At 55.7% G+C, this 20,596-nt stretch overlaps 1 protein-coding gene across 2 annotated transcripts in view; it reads right to left on the minus strand.

Annotated features, from left to right (window-relative positions):
* Positions 1–18,466, minus strand: part of TNS1 (tensin 1) — a 131,438-nt gene extending 112,972 nt beyond the window's left edge. The window contains exon 1 of one of the 2 annotated variants that reach the window (XM_014531039.1): positions 18,225–18,466. Coding sequence is in view for 1 of the 2 variants with exons in the window: in XM_014531036.1 (XP_014386522.1) it covers positions 17,940–17,951 (12 nt within the window). In the remaining variant the exon portion in view is untranslated. Of the gene's footprint in view, positions 1–17,939; positions 18,050–18,224 lie in introns of those variants that run through there. The other variant, XM_014531036.1, reaches the window with a different exon arrangement.
* Between the last annotated feature and the right edge of the window lie 2,130 nt (positions 18,467–20,596).

The following is a 20,596-nucleotide window of genomic DNA, read 5'->3' on the forward strand; positions in this document are numbered from 1 at the left end:
AGTGCTATACAACCATCATCACTACCCAGCTCAGAATGTTTCCATCATGTCAAACAGACGCCCCACATCCATTAAACAAGAACGCCCCACCCTCCTCACCCCCCTCTGGAACCCCTACTCTACTTTCTGTCCCTACGAAGTTGCTTATTCTAGGTACCGCAGATAAGAGGACTCAGACGATATCTGTCTTTTGGTTTCTGGCTTATTTCACTTAGTGTTAAGGACTGATTATGTGCCCCCAAAAAACTCCTACCCCCCGTGCCTCTGACTATGACTGTATTTAGAGATAGGGCCTTTGTGGAGGTGATTACGTGGAAAGCAGTCTTAGCCGGAGTAGAAGGCGGCAGTTGCTAAACTGTTTGCACACTCCCTGTGCCGGCACTCATGTGTTACCCTTCACTCCTGAGCCCTGAGGTAGGCTGCTGTCTCCTCATCTTACAGGAGCTCAGCAGTGCCCGCAACGTCCTGTGAGCTCCAACAGCGCAAAGCTACCAAGTGGCAGTGGCAGTGCCAGGACTGCCACCTGGGTCAGCCCGACTCCAAACCCTCTTTCTCAGCATGCCACCTGCCTCCACGGCCAGAGAGGCACACACTGTGCAGAGGTGCCAGGGGCTGCGAGAGCCCAGAGAGCACTCGGGGGTCCTGGGCAGGCTCCACGGAGGTGGGGCCCCTGAGGCAGGCCTCCAGGACGCAGAGCTTTCATTTGTCTGCTGATGTCTCACCCGCTTGCCTCGTAAGTCCTGTGAGGGCGGGAGGCCCATCGTTCACTGTCATCACGAAGCCCGGGCGCCTTGCTCAGAGCCTGGGATGTGGCTAAGGCTTTGAAAGGTGGAGATGGGGAAGGGTATCTCGACTCAGCCTGCACTGGCCGGTGACTGGGAGAGAGCCACCCTGGTCTGGGAACAGTCCAGCACCTGGGAGTTCCCATCATGAGTCCCGGGCTCTCCCACATGCACAAGGCATTGAGGTGGGAATGCTTCACGTGTCAGAGAACCCCTTTGGCTGGGACACAGAGTGGGGGACGAGGAGGAAGAGAGGGCAGCGAAGGGCATATTGAAGGAGATGAAGAAAGAAGACTGGCCACAAACTCTCTTTCCAAGTTGGACCGAGGGCAGCTCTGCATGCCCAGCAACGAAGTGAGGTGAAGGGTGGGAGCTTAAGGCAAGCAGGACATGGGCAGGAACTCTAATAACAAGCGGGGAAGAAGAAAGTGGGGAGGAGGAGCCCCAAAGCTCAGCGACAAGGGTCCATCAGGGACCCTAAAACCTAGAGGCCTTCATCCCCACCCCAACAAAACACACATTTGGGCAGACCCCCTCCAGCCTCTACTTTTCTCCCCGCACCCAGAGCATGGAGGGTACCTCTCCCCCACTCCCGGGGTAGGTGGTTCCCGACTGCCTCCTGCCCTTCGCAGAGCAGTCGATCCTGCCCACAGCTTTGCCTGCTCACCCTCTGGACCACTCTCAGGGAACCTGTGACCAGGACATGGCCATTCTGAGTCCTGGTCACTGAGGCTACACCAGGGTGATCAAGAATAATGCAGATAGCCCCGCCAGCGTGGCTCAGTGTTTGAGCATCGGCCTATGAACCAGGAGGTCACAGTCCAATTCCCGGTCAGGGCACATGCCCAGGTTACAGACTCAATCCCCAGTAGGGGGAGTGCAGGAGGCAACCGAAGGATGATTCTCTCTCATCATTGATGTTTCTATCTCTCTCTCCTTCTCCCCTCCTCTCTGAAATCAATAAAAATATATTTTAAAAGAATAATACAGACAATGATCCCAGAGGGACTCAGCCACCCCTCATCTGTGGACAGTCCAGCACCTCAGAGTCACAGTACAAGTCCACTGGGCTCTATGAGGAAGGCCCCTGTGGCCCCTGTGAGCTGGGCAAGGGCAGGGTGGGAGGCCCAGCCAAGGGCACCAGGGGTTGGCTCGGGAACCAAGTGAGAGGTGAGTGTGCACCCGCTTCAGGACCTGAGGGTGCTCAACAGTCAGGCAGCTACAAAGTGCCCTCGGCCTTGGGGAATGGAAGGGCAGGGGCAAGGACAAGGCCAGGGGCCCAAGGGGAAGAGCCCTAGCCTGGCTCAAAGACACTGCCCTCCCAGGCTGGGCAGCAGGCCCTGGGCAGGGGGTCCTGGGGAAGTGGCCACTGCCCTGGCTCTATTTCCTCCCCAGGACTGTGCCCGCCCCTCCAGGCAGCCTGTCCTCACAGAGCTGCTCCCGGCCTGCTTGGCTCTTTCCTTCCCTTATATAGTTCTGTTCGGGATCAGGAAAGGAAGTGCATGGAGTTCCTGGAGGCAAGAAGGGGCCTGTTCCCAGGGACACCTCGAGCTGAGTGGGGAGGCATGTCCCAGCCCAAAGTCCCCTCCAGAGCCAGGGGGCCAGCAGGGGCAGGAGGGGGCCTGGCCCTTTCCCCAAACCTAGCACAGGTTCCAACTCAGAAATGGAGGCAGACAAGACACAGGGGAGTCCAAGAGGGCCAACCTGGGCACTGCACCCACTGTCCCAGCCACTACCCCCTCCCTGAAATCCTCCTGGGCCTCATGCCTCTTGGACCACTGACCTAGTCAACCTGTTTCCCAAGCTCCAGCAGCCCCTTCTTCCCCCATCCTCCCTCTTGTCTGGGGACCCTCCTCTCAGACTGCCCTCACTGGCCACCCCATCCCACTGCCAGCCCCCAGGTCCTGCAACACACTCACACCCAGGCTTTCCGGACAGGGAGATCCTCTACAGGCAAACACCTCCAGACCTCTAGACACACACACACTCACACTCACACTCACATACACATTCATACTCACACATACACACACATACACACTCATACACTCACTCTCACACTCACACATATACTCACCTCATACACACACATACTCATACACACACACATAAACACACTCACACACTCATACACTCACACACACTCACCTCATACACACACATGCACGCATAGACACACTCACACACATACGCACACTCACACACACTGACACATACACACTCATTCACTCACATTCACACACATTCATACACACACTCATACACTCACACACACTCACCTCATACACACACATGCACGCATAGACACACTCACACACATACGCACACTCACACACACTGACACATACACACTCATTCACTCACATTCACACACATTCATACACACACTCATACACTCACACACACTCACACGCTTACATGCTCTCTCACACACACACACACACAACCAGCCCTTAGCCCATTAGCCTAACCCTCCACAAGGGGAGAGCCAGGTGTGCCCAGCCCCTTGAGTTTGAAGGAATGTGGCATTTCAGGGCTGCAGCCAGAAGGTCCTGGCAGCAGCAGAGGAGGCCTAGCAGAGCAGGCTGGGGGACCAGCAGGCTCTACTCACTGAAGATGCTTCCCTTCAGAGCTCTGCTGGCAGATGGCATAAGACAGCACTCAGATCGGCCCATGCTGGAGACCTGTTTGCATAACATCTTCTCTGAAGATTTGCCTCCCCTCAAACCCAAGGTAAGACCCCAATGGTCTAGCTCAGGGGCCACACTCACCCATGCCCAGAATCAGTGACTCCAGGAGGGCTGAGCTTGGCCAGACTTCTTAGGATGGACTCCTAGTGAGCAGGAGATTCAGAAGTTCAGCAAACCCGTACTGAGCACCTACTGTGTGCCAGGCCCTGAGCACAAGAGAGTAATCCAGGGGTCTGAAAGGACCAGGCAATAGTCACGAGATAAGGGTGGGACTTGTGGGGCCACTGGGAAGCACCAGCAAGATGAGAAAACACAGCTGGGCCCAGGGCTTGGCTTGTCCAAATCCTGGAGTCACGGCTCTGCCCCCATCCTGCCTCCTCTTGGGCACCCCAGCTCAGCCTTGACACCACCCTGCTCCCCCAGTTCTGATGGCCCAAGGTTGTCAAGCCAGAAACCAGAATGTTGGCCTTGAGTCCTCCCTTCCCCCCTCCCTCTAAGCCTGGACAATTTCTCTGCCCAAATATCTCTCCCAGCCCCGCCAACCCCAGTCCCCTTAATCACAGAGATTACTACAACAGCCTCCTATGACACGTCTCCTCGGCCTCAGTCCTGCCGCTCTAATCTAGTCTGCACTCGGCTGCCAAGGAGCTATTTCTAAAATGCACATCCAGTCGTGTCTCTCCTGTGCCTGAGTCCTTCCGTGGCTCCCAGCATCGTGGGATACAATCCAGATGCCCTAATATGGTCCTCCTGGCCCTGAGGGACCTGGGGTGACTCTCCTTTCAGTTCCATTCCTCACCTCTCTACCTCAGAGCCCTTGCTCCAGCCAGAGAAGCCCACTGTCAAGTTCACTCTGATTCCGTGGTGTACACTCTGAGGTAGGGGCTATCAGCACATTTCACAGATAAGGAAATGAGGCTGCAAGAGGCCACATGCTTAGCCCAAGGTCACACAACCAGTAAGTAATGGAACAGAGTTCCACTCTGGTGGCACGCCCAGCCTCAGCTCTGCCCAGGGCCACACCAGTTTGCCCAGCTGGGGGCCACAGGAAGAGTTTCATGGAGGGCACACTGTGCATGGCCTTGAGGGCCGGGCTGAGGCAAATGTCCAGGGCCCTGGAAGGGCCTGATGTCCCCAGAGACAGGGGCAGGGCTGGAGGCCAGGAGGCCAGCCTGGAATAGATAGCTGCCTCCAAAGTGAGCCATGGAAAGGCTCTGGGCTGGGGCTGGCTGCAGTGGCGAGAGCTCCAGGGGCTGTAAGCTGCAGGAGAAGCCGGACAGCACTGAGGGGCCCAGACTGCAGGACTCAGAGAAAGCAGGGCCTGTTTCACAGCGGAGGTGAAGAACAGGCAGCGTGCCATGCAGACTTCAGAGCCGCTTCTCCTGAAACCCAAAGAGCCGGGGAAAGCTCGGCCCCCTGCAGGACTCAGAGGAAACAGGGCCTGTTTCACAGCAGAGGTGAAGAACAGGCAGCGTGCCCACGTGCAGACTTCAGAGCTACTTCTCCTGAAACCCAAAGAGCCGGGGAAAGCTCGGCCCTTCCTCCCGCCTGGGGAGGGGACACTGGTTCTGAAGCAGGGAGGTGGGTGCCACAGCCTTCAGTACAGACGATACAGCTTCTAGGAAGTTCCTGAAAGGATCTGAGCGAGGAAAGGGCTGTGGCCTGTGGTCATGGTTCCAGTGGACAGAGGGTGGGAGAGGGGACAGCATGGGAAGGAGACCAGGCCTTCATTCAACAACACCGAAGGAGGGCCTTGGTGCCAGGCTCCCAGCTAGGGAGGCAGATGGATAAGAGTGCCTGGCCCTGGAGGGGCACTGTGGCCCCATGGAAGAGGCAGGCATGCAAACAGAGAAGGATAAAAGTGCCAGTAACTGCTGTAATGGAGGTCTGAGGAAGGCTGCTGTTGCACTGGGATTCAAGTTCATCTGTTTTTCCAGAAATTACACCCAGAGGGAGACTGCCACCCCACCCCCTTACTCCCCACTGAGGGTTTCTGTCTTTAGATGAGAACTTTAAGGGACAAAAGTCTTTGACCCTAAGCTGTGCTGTGACAGTAAAGCAGGAAGGATGCATGGGAAAAAAATCTAAGAGCCGGGGAAACCCAACAAGGCAAAGGGCTCAAGAGCTGCTGAGGAGGGAGAGGGGGGTGAAGGAGAGGAGGGGCTGAGCCAGGCCCCCGAGGGAGAATTCCAGGGCTGGGGCCACACTTAACCGCACAGGGACAGCAGAGGGTCCCCTTGCCTTCTTAAAGCGGACCAGCATCTGCTCCCCAGGCAGCAGAGCAATGGCCTACGGGCCTCTCCCTTCCACACATGCTGGTGCCTCGCAAACTGCAGGTGTTCATGGCCCTGCTTCCAGATCTCAAAGATGCCATGGCTTGTCTGGGGCACCATCAACTGGCTAACAGCATTTTTTTTTCTTTTCTTTCTTTTTTTTTCTGGCTAACAGTTTTTTTTAGGTTTTTTTTTTATTGTTTAAAGTATTACAAATAGTAGTACATATGTCTCCTTTTTTTCCCCATTGACCTTCCCCCAGTGGCTAACAGCTTTTGAGGGGAAGGAAATGCTACCCGAAATGTACTCTTCAGTTTAAAGATGCATTCCAATTTCAGAAACATTAACATGTAAAGAAAGACATCTGGGATTTGAAGAGCCACCTTAAATTTTTGTTCGTTCTTCAGGCTCCCTATGTGATGCCCACATCACTGCCCTAGGCTCTTGACCATTAGGAAGTCCTTCTCAATGTCTGCCTACCTCCTTTCCTAAAAGATTTAAGGCTGGCCAAAAGAAAGAGCAGAGTGAGCCCTGGCTAGGTAGCTCAGTTGGTTAGAGCATCATCTCCATATGCCAAGGTTGATGGTTTGATGCCCAGCCAGGTCATATACAAGAATCAACCAATGAATGCATAAATAAGGGGAACAACAAATCGATGTTTCTCTCTATCTCTCTTCCCTTCCTCTCTCTCTAAAAATCAATAAATAATTTTTTTTTTTTAGAAAAGAGTAGAATGAAAAGCAAACCCAATCCCATGTGACCAGGAGAAAATTCCACATCCTCAAGGCCCATCTGTAGCCTTTATGTTCCCTGAACCCCTAAAGCCACTTGTCGCAACTCCATACCTCTCTGAATCTAACCAAAATCGGGGCAGCTGGGAGCAAGTCCAGTTCTAAAAGCCTGGAACACCTTCTGTTTGTGGGTCCTCATTTCCAAATTCCTAAACTCACGGAGAGGCCATGAGTTTCCAAGCAAAGGGTTCGACAGGCGTGAGAGAAAACGCCCTGGACTGGGGGTCAGGCATGGGCTCAAATATCACTTTGCCACAGGCCGGCTATCAAGACCTGAACCTTCCTGAGTCTCCGTTTCCTCACCTATAAGATGGGGATAGAGACCTACTGCGCGGAGTGGTTGGAGGACTAAATAAAGTTGACTGAGATGACACGAGTCAAAATGCCCAGAACATAGCACACGCTTAGTAAACCTTCGTTCCCTTCTATTTGGGCCGGATGATATCCTTGCCCTTCTCTGGCCCTCAGCGTCCTCACAGAGCAGTAAATTGTATGGCACATACTAGGTACCAGGCTCCAATCTAAGCATTTCATGTGTCTCAACTCATCTACTCCCCACTTCAATCCTGTGAGGTAGTTCCTGTTCTTATGCCCACTTTACAGAAGAAGAAACTGAGGAACAATAACAGAATAAGAAGACGTCATTGATTTCTAAGGCCCCCTCTACCATAAGTCAGAGCTTGGAACAGTATAATACAAAACCAAAGATTCCCATCGGGGAAAAACCACCCTTCTTTCTGAGCTCCTGACACGGCCTAAGCGTCAGTGTCTGGAAATTCACTCGTGTAGAAAACGCCTGGGCCCCAGATGCCAGCGGCAGGAGTGAGTGTGTCGTTCCGCGCAATTAGCTCCAGTCAAGGGCCCGTGTTCTGGAACCCCATCTGCTCTGCTGGACTGCACCAGGAGCCCCGGAAGCAGGAGGTCCCCAGGGCAGGGCAGCCCAGCGTCACGTGGCTCCTTTAAATCCATCTATGGCCCCGTCGCAGGAAGCCCCCTCTCACTCCCAATTAGCGGGCAGCAGAGATTTGAAGCGAAGCCAGCACTGAGGGCCCGCGGAGGCCTGGCCGTCACCAGCATTGTTTGTCTCCATCTGACGCATATCCACCCCCTGTAATGTTTCCTTGTTCCCTGGGAGGACCTCCGAGATGCATGCATCTGAAACCAGGTCTGGAGGAAAGGGGGGTGGAGGGAGGGGCAGCGGAAGACCTGGCTCCGTCTGGCTCTGAAAGCACATATGAAATGGACAGGAGAGAGAGTACATCGGCTGGAGACCGTGACCCAGAGATCCTGCCAAGGTGCGTCCACACCGCTCAGGCGCCCTGAGGCACACATGGAGGCGGCAGCGGGACCACTGCCAGGTCCAGATGCAGAGTCACTGCCCAGCGCTCCCGGCCACACCCTCAGCAGAGCCACACAGACAGGAACACAGCAGCCCCACCAACACACCCACTGGAGGGGCCTTCTGCGTGGCCCTGACAGTGGATTTCAGGAAGCTCTAGGAGGAAGTGACAAAGCAACCCACAAGGGCAGCCTCAGGGAGGAGAGAATATGAGCCAGCAGAGGCGGTGGTGCGAGTCTGGAAGCTCATCCCGATTGCCCACAGGAACCCGCCCACCCTCTTCGGCTGGGCAAGGGACAAACTCCCCTTGGACTCACCCAACTCACCTAAGCCCTGCCCATCCTTCCGGAAGAGCAGGTCAGGGCAAGGGCACATTCATGGAAGCTGGGTAGCAGGTGTCAGACACAGAACGGCAAGTGTATAAACCACAGGGTGGATCTGATATGATAATGGATAAACATCCTGAAAATTATGGAATGCAGACCTGCAGCAGGAATTCTAGGAGTGGAGGGGGTGAGGAGGGGCAAAACAGAGTTTAGGGCTGTGGGACAGCCATATCAACATCACTATCATTATTACTTTGTTAATCCTCACCAGAGGATATTTTTTTCTATTGATTTTTAGAGAGAGTGGAAGGGGAGTGGGGGGGGAGGGGAGAGAGAGAGAGGCATCAGTGTGAGAGAGACACACCAATTGGTTGCCTCCCGCACGCACCCCAACCTGGGCCAGGGATTGAACCTGCAATGAAGGTATGTGCCCTTGACCGGAAATCGAACTCGCAACCCCTTGGTGTGCGGACCGACACTCTAATCATTTAGCCACACTGGCCAGGGCAACCATATTCTTTTAAGAACTACAACGTACTGTGTACTTGAGACACAGTATCACATGTAAACCTTTCAACAACATGTCCAACAGGCAATACTCCCTTGTTCCACATAAGGCCACTGAAACTCAGAGAGAAAAGTAAGTTGTTCAGGGTCATAGAGCTCTGAGCAGCTGAACTGGGACTCAAACCCAGGACAGCCAGACTGTAAGATCTATATGCCCTTAGGCAAGCCAAGGCACCTGGGTGCTCAGAACACAACATCTGGCAGCTATGGGACCTATGGGGTGTGGAGGACAGATGGTGGGAGGGGCTGATTCAGGGAGGCACTCTCCATGGGGGTGGGGGCGTGGACGTGGGGCCTGGACCCCCAGTTCCTAAGGAAAGCAAGGACAGTGGATCTCACGCTGCCATGACTCAGTGGCTGGGCCTCCGAGCAGCATTTCCGGAGCCCCAGACAGCTCTGCACAGTGTAGGAGCCACCTGCCCAGCAGAGACACGGAGCTGTTACTCATAACTGTTACTCACTCTTCTCTGTACCCCGCCCCTCAGCACATCACTTATTCCCACTCTGTTCCCTGAGAGTGATCAAGGGGAGCCAGCAGATCTGCCCGGCTCCCTCGTTCCGCTAGCCCCAATCCTGACACCCCATCCCCACCTGAGTCACTGGGACAGAGACCCAGAGACTGGCCCACTAACCCTGACAGCTGTTCCCCCAAACTCTTCCAAGAAACGGCTGCCCTGGGGTGATGGCCACCAGACAAAGAACCTTCCACTCCCAGGGCTGGAAGGGCCCTCCCAGCATCCAGCTGTCTTCCCAGCAGATGCCCAAAGGCCCACCAGGGCCCCCACCTCCACGCTAGACGGCCCAAGAGCAGGCGCCTCTCTGTTGAGAAATACCCATGGACTTGCAGAAACTGAGCACTGGTCAGAAAGGGAGGACTCTCGTAACTCATCTTGCCAATGAGCAAACTAAAGCCCAGAGAGGGGACGTGATTTGTTCTAGGTCACACCGTGCCAAAGGAGGACTAGAAACGGGCCATCTGCCACCAGGCTCTCCACTGCCCCTTCCTCCTGCCCTGAGTCAGGGCAGGCCCCAGAAGTCTACCCTCACACCCTCCTGTTGCAAAGCAGCTACTAATCCCACAACACTGGAGACGGGAGGTCTAAAGGCGAGATGAAAAGAGAGGGAAAGAGTTGCAGCCAGACAGCGGTTAGTGCAGAGCAATCACCTTCTAATAGGGAAGGGGCATCGGGAGCAATCTGCCCCGGAGGCAGGGAGAGGGACCACAGGCCTTCTGGAGGCCCTGGAGCTAAAAGGCCAGGCTCTCTGGCAAGAGATGATGGGAGGGATTCCTGAGGTCCCAGCTGGGGACTTGGGAGAGTCCTGGCCTCCTCTCTGCTCACCTCTCCTCCCCGCTGCTGGCCCCTGCTCTCCCAGGGCTCCAGCCTGGAATCCAGGCCTGGCCGCTGCCTCCGCTCCCACGCTCAGCCCAGCGCAGCTTAGCTCAGCTGGCCACAGCAGAAGCCGCTCAGTACTATGTGCTGTCCCAGGCAGCTCAGAAGGCTCTCCAGAGGAGCCTCATCTACCTCTTGTGCTCCCCCATCCTCCTCTGGCAGCTGCCCTTATCCCTGCCCCTGCCCCTTCCCTCCCCCTGCACCAACCACAGTAAGAGCAATAACAGTAATAATAACCAAGGGCACACAGCACGGCCTGCACGCAGGACTCAGTTTTATTTGTTTCCCACATTTCACCAATGAGTAAAATCAGGGGTCCTCAAACTTTTTAAACAGGGGGCCAGTTCACTGTCCCTCAGACCGTTGGAGGGACAGACTATAGTTTAAAAAAAAACTATGAACAAATTCCTATGCACACAGTGGCGGCAAAAACACCCGGCGGGCCGGATAAATGTTTTCGACGGGCCGCATGTGGCCCGTGGGCCGTAGTTTGAGGACCCCTGAGTAAAATGAAGCACAGGCAGACTAGGTAAGTTGTCCACAGTCACACAGCCTGTGAGAGGTGGAGTCAGGATTCAAACGCAGACAATGTGGCTGCTGAGTCTGTGATCTTGATCCCCATGCCACACCACCTCGTGACAGGTCCTTGATCCAGGAAGTTAAAGCTCCTGAAATCCCCACTCCCTCATCCACGCAGCCACTGAGCCCCTGCGACAGGCCAGGCACCTGGATTTTGCAACACCTGACATTCCTTTTGCCTCTGGGCAGGCAGCCCCACGCAGACACTCACAGTCAGGTGGGGCACCCGCTGCCGCTGAGCAGGCAGGCTCCTCCGCCCTGGCTAGGGGACGCTCCTGTTCATTCATTCATTGAACAATAGTGAGTGCCAGGTGGACGGCGAAGGATGCTTCCAAAAGGAGCCTTTCGGTTCCTTAGAAATTGGAGCTGCCCGCAGTCTGCCCTCACTCCCACCTGCTGCAGTCTGTCCATGCCCGTCTCAGCCTGTGGGAACCCTTGCCAAGGAGGGCTCTGTCTGGCCTGAAAGATCTCCCAGGGAGATTTCAGTGCTTCCTCAGCCTCCTGATCCAGAGAAGTAAAGACTCTGAGAGGATGTCCCATCCCTAGAGGCTGAGGAATTTGAACATGGGACTCCAGGGGCCTCGGCTTATGGCCTGTCCCAGGTCTTCCTGGGCCAGTTCATCTTCACCACGGCCCTAATAATCTCACCCAACAACAAGCTCATCAAGTTTCTCCTAAGTGAACGCTCCCTGCTGCTGCCCTCTTTAACATGGCCCAGAGAATCCTCAGGGCTGGACCCCAAGATGCACCTCCAGGCTCTCTCCAAAGCCACCCTTCCCATACACATCACTTCCTGTGCCAGGCACTGAGCTAAGCACTTCACAAACAGGGTCTCACCTCATCCCCATCGACGCTCCATGAGGTGGAATATTAACCGCGTTTTACAGATGCAGACACCAAGGCTCAGTCCAAGGTCACTCAGCTAGCAAGCTTGGGAGTGAACCTCAGGCCTGTCTGACTGTGAGACAGGGCTGGGGCCATTATTTGATCCATATTCACATGTGTGCCACCATGCCTTTGTGCATGCTTTCCCCTGTGCCCAAAGAGGTCTTTGTCCCTTTTCCTTCCTGCAGAACTCCTTCCCAACCTTCAAAACCCATCTCAAATGGCACCTCCTCTCTGAAGCTTTCTCCACTCCACCAGTTCGTGCACACTGCTTTCTGCTTGACACCTCCTCTGCACTTTGCAGAAATCCTCTCTCTACTCCCCTTTCTCTCCCACTAGACCACATTTCCCAGCCTTCCTTAGGAGCTGGGGGTCCAGGCCCCACGCCTATGTCCCCTGCCCCCACTATGTCCCTATAGTGTCAATGCCAAAAAGGCTTTTAAGTAAACAATCAGGGGCCTCATGTGCCCACAACCCCCCAGCCCCTGGGAAGGGGCTTCTCCCTGTGCCCACCCCCCTTCCTGATAGCTCCTCTCTGCTCAACCAGCTTGACTGTTTCTGGGAGTCTCGAGTCTCAGCCGGTGATTAGGGCCCTAATCAGCAGGACTTCCTGCCAGCCACTGCCAGAGGTGGGGGCAGGGCCGGGAGGGAAGCAAGGTCAATCCAAGGTGAAGTTTGAAGCCAGGACCAGGGGAGGCTCCTGCAGGGAGATGGATGAACTCACAGACTTCCAGCCCAGAGTCTCTCCAGCCCTTTGTCTTATAGGTAAGAACACTGAGGCACAGTGAGAAAAGGGGCTCATCCAGAGTCCAGGGACACAGCAAGAGCACTGCGCCACAGGGACACATCCTGTCTTACACTCCCTTGAAGCCCTCTGCCCACCCCGCCACCCCACCCCAGCACCAAGCCCCATAGTGCTGACCCCATAGACTGCTCCCTATAAAGGGTTATGATAGACCAGGGGATTGCTCAGGTCTGGTCAAGGTGAAGGATTAAAGGTGAGCCCCTCCTCTACATGAGCAATGGCCTAGAAATGGAGCAGAGGTGAGCAGGGGCTGAGAAGGGGAAGCAACATGGGGCTGGGCTGAGTTCAGGAACCCTTCCCAGCTGTCATCATCATCAACCCAAGCCCATTCTTTCTCCAAGAAAAAGCTAATGCCTTTTGCAGCTGCAACTGGGTGGGCCAGGGGTCCGGAAGTGGCGCTTACCCTAACCTGACCCCAAGCAAGCCCAGCCTCCTTGGGTGGGAACCAGGCCTAGGTGGAGAGTGCAGCTTAAGCAAGCCTTGAGGGCTGACCCCTGCTAATGAGGACCGTCAGGGGCTCTGGATAGCAGAGGACTTCAGAGAGAGCGGGGGCCTGAGATGGAGAGGGAGTGTGGCCAGGAGCAGGCCTCTACCATGGGTTCAAAGCTTACCAATACAGCATGCAGGATGGGCTGGCCACCGTTCTCCCCCACCTCCTACCAACAGGTGATGGAACTAAAGTTGCAGCAAGGAGATGCAAGTTAGACTTCAGAGAGACCCAAAGGGTACTTGCAGCAGACTTTTGGGAATCCCACTTTAAAATATAGATTCCACCCCTAGGAGTACAGTCCATGGTCAAGAGCAGCCTGCCTGGAGGCCAGGGCAGGTCCTTGCCAGGCCTGGGAGTCTCCAATCCAGTGATTCTCATCAAGGGATGGGACAGAATCCAAGAAGGGGAGCTTGGACTAGTTTGTAATCATGCATCTTGTTTACAGTGATGCAACTTTCTCAGAGTCCTCCATAAACACGGATTTGCATCGGCTCCCTGGGCAGTCAAGGCCTCTTGAGGTCCCCTTAGCTCCCTGCTTCCCCCCACCCCACCCCCAGTCAGAGAGAGAGAGAGAGAGAGAGAGAGAGAGAGGGAGGAGGGAAGTCTGTTCTCTGGGCTCTGATGCTATGACCCCTTGAGGAAGCATAATCCCACCATCTCCTCCACTCTCTGATCCCATAATCCTCCCATTTTATGAGTGGAGCAACCATGATAAGAGAGAACAGGGTCATCCCAGCAGTGGGCTCCTGGAAGAACACACCACCACCACCATCACCCATAGTAATAACAACTGCTATCATTTATTGAGCACTTACTATGTGCCAGGCACTGTTCAAAGTATTTTAAATAAACTAACTCACTGAGCCTCTCAACCACACCATGAAGCAGGTACTATTATTATCCCAGTTTACAGCTGAGGAAACAGAGGCTCAGAGAGGCTCAGTCATTTGCCAAGGCCACACGGCTAGGGACAGGGTCGTCCTGAGTTGAGCCCCGCGGCTTGGCTCCAGAGTCACACTTTCTGCCTCACTCTAGATCGCTCAGTGAATAGCCCTGATTCCAGTTCTAGCCAATCCTCCCCAGGCCCTGTCTGAACCCCTCACCTCTCTACCCTCCTTAGTCAGTCACTTCCTGCTGAGCAGCATTCTGCCAGGCACTGCAAAAGGCACAGGCCTGCCCTCGAGGAGTCTGTAATCCAGCTAAACACAGGAATCTTTCAAGGCCCAGGAAAACGGAGGGGTCCCATAGTCTCTGCTGGAGAAAGCCTGGGAAGGGGACCCGGATGTAGGACTGGGACCCTCCCATATGGAAGAAGAATAGGATTCCATTCAGGCACTCCTGGAACCCCTCTGTCCCCATCAATTCTCCAATACCCCGCCCTTCTGGACCAGTCCCTCCTGCCTCCCGGAACACCCAGCCTGAGCTACAGGCTTCTAGCCCTAAAAAGGCAGGGATTACAGAGCCCAGCCTAGCCCTGGCTTGGGCACACCACTCCCACCCCACACAAGCTCCAGCTCCGTGGAGACCAGCCACCCTCCCCGAGGAAAACCAAGGTGCGGACAAGTAGGAAGAAGGCCAAAGCACCAAACTGGGTAGAGTCGACCAGGGCCCCAGCTGTGCCTGCTGTGATGGGAAAGTGCCTCGGGCTGTTTGCAAGGAGGAAGGAGCTGGGCCAGTGTGACCATGCATAATGGAGGGGCACCCAGGGAAGTGGGCATGGCCCACCAGGCTGGCAGCGCTGCCGCCCCCACTGCCCTCGTTCCAGCTCAGTGGTGCCCACACCTCTGCATGCCTAATAGCTTTGGAAGCTAGGAGCCAGGGCCTTGGGGGTACAGCGCTGGGGACAAAGTCCTGGCTCCAGTATCCCAAACCGCTCTCCCTCTCCGCACGCCACACCCATTTCTGATCTGCTTTCTTCAGAGTCCAGCAACTGGGAGGGAGGGCTTTCCTGCCTGACTCCTCTGCCATCCCTCCGTACACATCCCTCAGCTGGGCCTCCGTGCCCTTTCTGGGGTGAAAGAGACTTAGGGCCCAGAAGTAAGCCAAGAGCCAGAACTGCCTGCAGCTGAGAGCCTTTGCTGCCTCCCCCCTGCTCCCCCCACCCGCCTTGACTTCTCTGAGCTCCAGGGCATATTCAGCATCTCCTTGCCCTGCCCCACACACCGGGCCATCGCTCTCTGAGTCTCTGTGGAACCAGAGTGAAGAAGTTCTAATTCAGCAGCCTCACCTAGTCCCTGGCTCAAGACAGGGGACTGAAGTTAGACACTGGAAAGGACTTCATCCCTGACTGGAGGCAGGGATGACCTCAGACCCTAGTCCTTCACTCTCTCCACTAAGGAGAAAAGGGGTCACGGGGCATCGGCTAGAGGCACCCACCCAAAAGCACACCTTGACACTCCCATCATGGGAAATCCAAGCCACCGGAGGTTAGGTGTACAGGGATCTTTAATGCCAACACACACACACACACACACACACACACACACACACACACACGCGCGCGCGCGCTCACCTAGGAAAACAGGTCTGGAGAGCAGGGGGGTGAGGTGGCCTGCACCGCCCCTGCTCCCCCTGAGAGGCCTTGGAGAACGCACTCTTGGCTCCTACCCGCCGCTGCTAGTTACACAAACCACTTCAAGCTGCCCCAACAACACTGTATTATTTACAAATTTGGAAACTGAGGCTTAAAGAAGAGTTGCCCCTGGGTTTTTCTGCACCTTGGATCTTGGCACCGCTCCTCTGCCTACCCTCTCCAGGCAGGCTGGGGAGGCCCCTTTTTGGGGGGTGTGCAAACTGGGCAGGGGTTCAAGCTGCCCAACCTGGAAGCAACCCTCCCTCTCCCCGTCCTGGCACACTGGCTCTGAGTTAGCCCCTTAGGGGGGACATGGGCTGTGACTTCGGGGAGGCGGGGGTAGAGGTCTGTGTTGCTTCCGACCCCAGAATGTCACGCAGCCCACAGGTCTGTCCAGAGACTGTGGGGTTAACCAGCAGGGCAAGGCTTGGAGCAGGACAAGAGGAATCGGAAGAAACTCAGGATCTTTGCAGGAAGCAGCTGGGGCAGAGCGGTGGGTGGTTGAGCAATGGGTGTGAGGGCAGAGAGCAGCCTCTCTGTTCCCCAAACCCTGAAGGCCCTGCCCTGCCAGGTCCCCCTCCATGCCCACCCAGGCCAGAGGCTACCCCCCTTCTGCTCCCCAATCCGCATGTCAGAGAATTTCCCAACTCCAAGAATCCCAGGACCTCGGCATCCCAAGAGACCTTCAAGGTCATCCCTTCTAACCACATCCCAACTCAGGAATCCTTCTGAGCTGTTATCCTGTCTCTGTCTGAACTCCCCCCGAGACGGGAAGCTCACTACCTTACAAGGCAGCCATTCTCTCGAGAACCTGCCAGGCTTGTTAGAAAGCCCTTCGTTAAACTGGAGCCGAGTGAGCTTCCTTCACCGACACAAATCCGTTCTGCCCCTCGGCTTTCTGTTCCCACCTCAGAAGAAACGGAACTGAGAGTTCCCAAACCCCAAGGTTGACGAGGAGAGGGGAACCTCATCTCTGAACTCAGCTGCGCCCCAGCCCAGCTCCCCTCCACCTGGCCACCAGCATCCTGGGTTTATCATGCTGGGCACCACAGCCCCGGCGAAGACTCCAAATTGGGGCTCTGAGGAAAGTGGAGTATGAAAAAGTATGGGATGGGGGAGGGGGGAGGACAGCCAGATGGTTCAAGGCCAGGGATTTGGAAGAAGAGGTTCTGCAGTTGCCTCCTCCACCACCAATCAGTCCTGGCTGTCAGCACTGGCGGTCCTATTAGACTTTCCGAGACCCTCCCAGGCCCCGGCCTTCCATGGGCAGCAGAGTCAAGGCCAACCCCACACAGGAACCCAGCACTGGGCCCACTCGGAGCCCTCCCACCCAGCTTCCCAACCAGGGCTAGGTCCAGGTCCTCCCTTCCACACCCTGGGCCGGCGGGTCGGGCAGAGGTGGCTCAGCTGTAGCAAGTGCTGAGGTCCTAGGGGACAGTGAGGGTGGGGGAGACAGAAGTAGCTGCCAGCTGGCAGGGGTAAGAGCAACTTAAGGCCAAGTCAGAGCCACAATGGTCCCCACCCCACCCAGGCAGCTTCAGGAAGGGGCCAGGCAGAGACTCAATGGGAGACAGTGCTCCCTCCACACCCTCCTGACCCCCCTGGCTTGGCTTTGCCACAAGGAACAGGCACTGGGGTTTCCAGAAGACGCCCCTGTCCCCAGAGACTCTAAACCCTAGCTCCAATTCCCCTCCTGGCCTCACCCACCACCGCCCATCCTGCCCTCCCCTACCCAGCACCCATCCTGTCCTCTAACCCCGGTGCACCCCCTGCAGGGAGCCCAGCTTGGGAGCACAGCAGGCCTCTCCTGGTCACCCTCGGCCACTCCCCTCCCCGTTTCCTCTTGTAGGACACATCTGGGCAGGCAGTCCTGGCCCTGGTCCTGAACTGGGGGGCGAGGGACAGACAGAGATTAGCTCTATATGGATTCTCCAGCTTGGGAGGGGGTGGCAGGCAGGGCATGGGGGGGTCAGGGGTGGGGGAAAGGAAGGAGAGGGAGTGAAAGGCAGCTGTGTGTGTCTGTTCATTAACCACCTGGATTAGCCATTTCTGCCCAGAGGGGTGAGGAAGGAGTAAGATGCTGATTGGAGGAGGGCGCAGGGGGGCACTCATGCCAGGCTGTGCCCATGGGCCAGGGAGCATGGACCCAAGCGGAGAGAAGTGCTTTTTAACTCCAACCTTCCCGGGCCTGCCAGGCCCTCCCTAGCAGCCGCGGCCAGCCCTTGGGAGAAGAGAGATGGGAGCAAGAAGAACCCCAAGGAGGAGAAAGGGGCCCAATAACAGCTCCTTGGTGGCAGGGAGAGAAACCAAGAGGAAAAATGCCTGCTCTCCTCAGGGTCCTCTCCCCCAGGCATCCCAGTGATGGGCAGGCAGCAGGGGAAGAGAGGGCTGGAGACGAAATCCTCCCCACGCCCCCCTCTCCTCGGCAGATGTGTCCCTGCCCACTCACCTCTGCTGCCATGGGTCCAGCAGCCACCGACACCAGTAACTTCCCCAGCAAACAAAACTCCTAACTGGCCTCTCCCCCTCCGAGCACGGACAACCGCACCCCAGACATGCCTGCAAAAATCTCAGACACATCTGGAGGACTGACAGGTTGGCCTGAGGGGCTAGCCTCGCTCACAGACATGTGACCGGGAGGGCTGACCTCCTCCTCCCCTAGTTTACACCCAGATCAGCGGTCCTGACAGCATCTGTAAGAACAGCCCAGCAGCACACGCACCGCCACACTCACCTTTCCGGCAGAGGAGCCCCAGGGTGGGGTGGGTCTAGGCTCACGGGACAGGGCGGTGGGCAGTGATGGGGCAGCAGCTGTGGCTGGCAAGAAGCTGGTTGCCAAGAGGAGGGCGTGAGTGAGCCTTGTGTCCAGGTGGGGAGCAGGCACAGGGAGCAGAGCTGGCCCCAGGGCCACTGCTGGGAGCAACTGAGCGAGGGCGCTGCTCGCCCAGATCCCTCCCCTGGTGGTGGCTGGCGGGCAAGCATGCACCGCCTCCTTCCCGGAGCTGGCCAGCAGCCCGCCCCGAGGCCGCCTCCTTTAACCCCTGCAGCACTCACACCCAGCTCGGGCCAGGCTGGCAGTGGCAAGGCACAGGCACCTGGGACAGGGCATGCCCAGCAGCCTCCCTGGGGACCAGCAGGGAGGGGCCAAAGGGCTTGTGGGGCCAAAGTAGGGAAAGGGGGCAGGACCCCATGGAAGAGACACAGCTGCACAGAAATGGCCAAAGGGCTGCTGGGTGGGCAAGGATGTTTGGTGAGATGATGATAATAATGATGATGATGACAAACAGCAACCCTCAACTTCTGTAGAGCACTCATCTTGTGACTGATGACCTAGAATCTCATTGATCAGTTTCCTTTCACAAGCGCCCCAACTGGGGATCGAACCCACAACCCAGGTATGTGCTCTGACCAGGAATCAAACTGGCAACCCTTTGATGAACAGGATAATGCTCCAACCAACTGAGCTACTCCGGCTGGGCTAGAATCTCACTTCTGAATCTGTTTTTTCCTTATGGGCACTTGTGACTGTAAATGCAAAAGTGATTTGAACTGAACTCTAATAAAATGCATGCTTCAATTCCCTTTGAACACATCAAAAAAATAAGATGAGTTGATGGATATAGAGATAGAAATGGGAGAAAGCAAATATGCCAAAGTGTTCATTATAGAATCCACGGTGTTTACCATAAATCCTTTCAACATTTTTATATGTACAAATGGTTTTATAATTTAAAAGATTGGGGGAAATGCGATTTGAAAAGTTTGAAGTGCCATATAAATGACAAGAGTGAAGAAGCAGATAGGATTACTTGGAGGGGAAAGGAAAAGTCATTTGCTGCACACCTAATGTATGCCAGGCTCTTAAACAATTTCTTTCTCACTGAATCTGGGAGTCACCCTGCTATGTTAGCTGAAGACCGTGACCTTGGAGCAGTTAGGGGACTTGTCCAAGACAACACAGGCTGGTATAGAGTGGGAGCCCTTCAGAGATTGAAAGGCCCTTCTTTTTCCCATCCGGCCCAGCTTCTTGTGAGGTCCTGGGCCAGGGACCCAATCTATGGGCCTCAGTTTCCCCTATTGTACAATGAGATTGGAGCCAAAGTTATTCAAGCTCTTTTTTCACTTCTAACACTCACCTATTTTATTAATTCAACCAAACCATTCCCCAGGCTTCAATTTTCCAAAGAATAAAGTGACAGGGGAGGGGTCCAGAGGGACAAGCATTTGGGGGGCCAGCGTCACAGGGGAGATGGTCAGCATTTTAGAGAGCTGCTCTCCAACCCCATCAGGAACAGGGAAACCTTGAGGCTGGCTGGGAGAGGGGCACTTCTCAGGACTGCGTGTGGGGAAGGTGGAAGTAGAGGTGTCATTATACCCACCTCTCCCTCCAGAGCATGATGACCTCATCCCCTCCCAGGTAAGAAGTCTGGGTTCCCAGAGTCCCAAATTCTGGCATCACAGAACCTACCAGCCCTGACAGCAGCCTCAGTCTATGAGCGGTGGGTACTGCCAGAGCTGGAAGGGACGAGGCCCCACAGAACTCCCCTCCGAGACTGTTGGACTAAGTAGGGAAACCTGGCCCAGGCCTCCCAGACCCCTGCCCAGCCCTCTCCAGCCCCAATTCTGGGGCAAAGGTGACTCCTAATAGCCTTATCCTGCCTGACCCCACACCCCCTGCAGGCCAAGGGCTGCTCTTGGGCTGGATCAGTCCTAGTCAGGGGAGGGAAGTGAGGACTTCATGTCGGCAATCTAGGCTCCCCTAGAGGTGGGTAGCGAGTCTGTTATGAAAATAAAAGGTGCCCCTTTTGGGTCACAGCACAGCAGAAGTGTCATCCTCCCCATCTCTTCCCGACCCTCACCCACTGTCATCCTGATTGACATCCAACAGTCTCTGCTCCCCTCCTCCCCCACGACACCCCTGCTCCCGACCATCCAATCCCAGCTCTACAGCGGGGCATCCAGAGCCCCCTGTGATGGCACTGCCTCTTGAGTCTATTCATCAGTGCTCAGAGCTCAATTCAAAAGACACACCCTTCATGGATCCTTCTCCAGCCACACCAGTTGGTAGGCACCATCCCTCTGAGCACCCAAGGCTCTTGCTCATCT

Source organism: Myotis brandtii, unplaced genomic scaffold (genome assembly GCF_000412655.1).
Source record: "Myotis brandtii unplaced genomic scaffold, ASM41265v1 scaffold79, whole genome shotgun sequence".
In the NCBI taxonomy this organism is placed as follows: domain Eukaryota; kingdom Metazoa; phylum Chordata; class Mammalia; order Chiroptera; family Vespertilionidae; genus Myotis; species Myotis brandtii.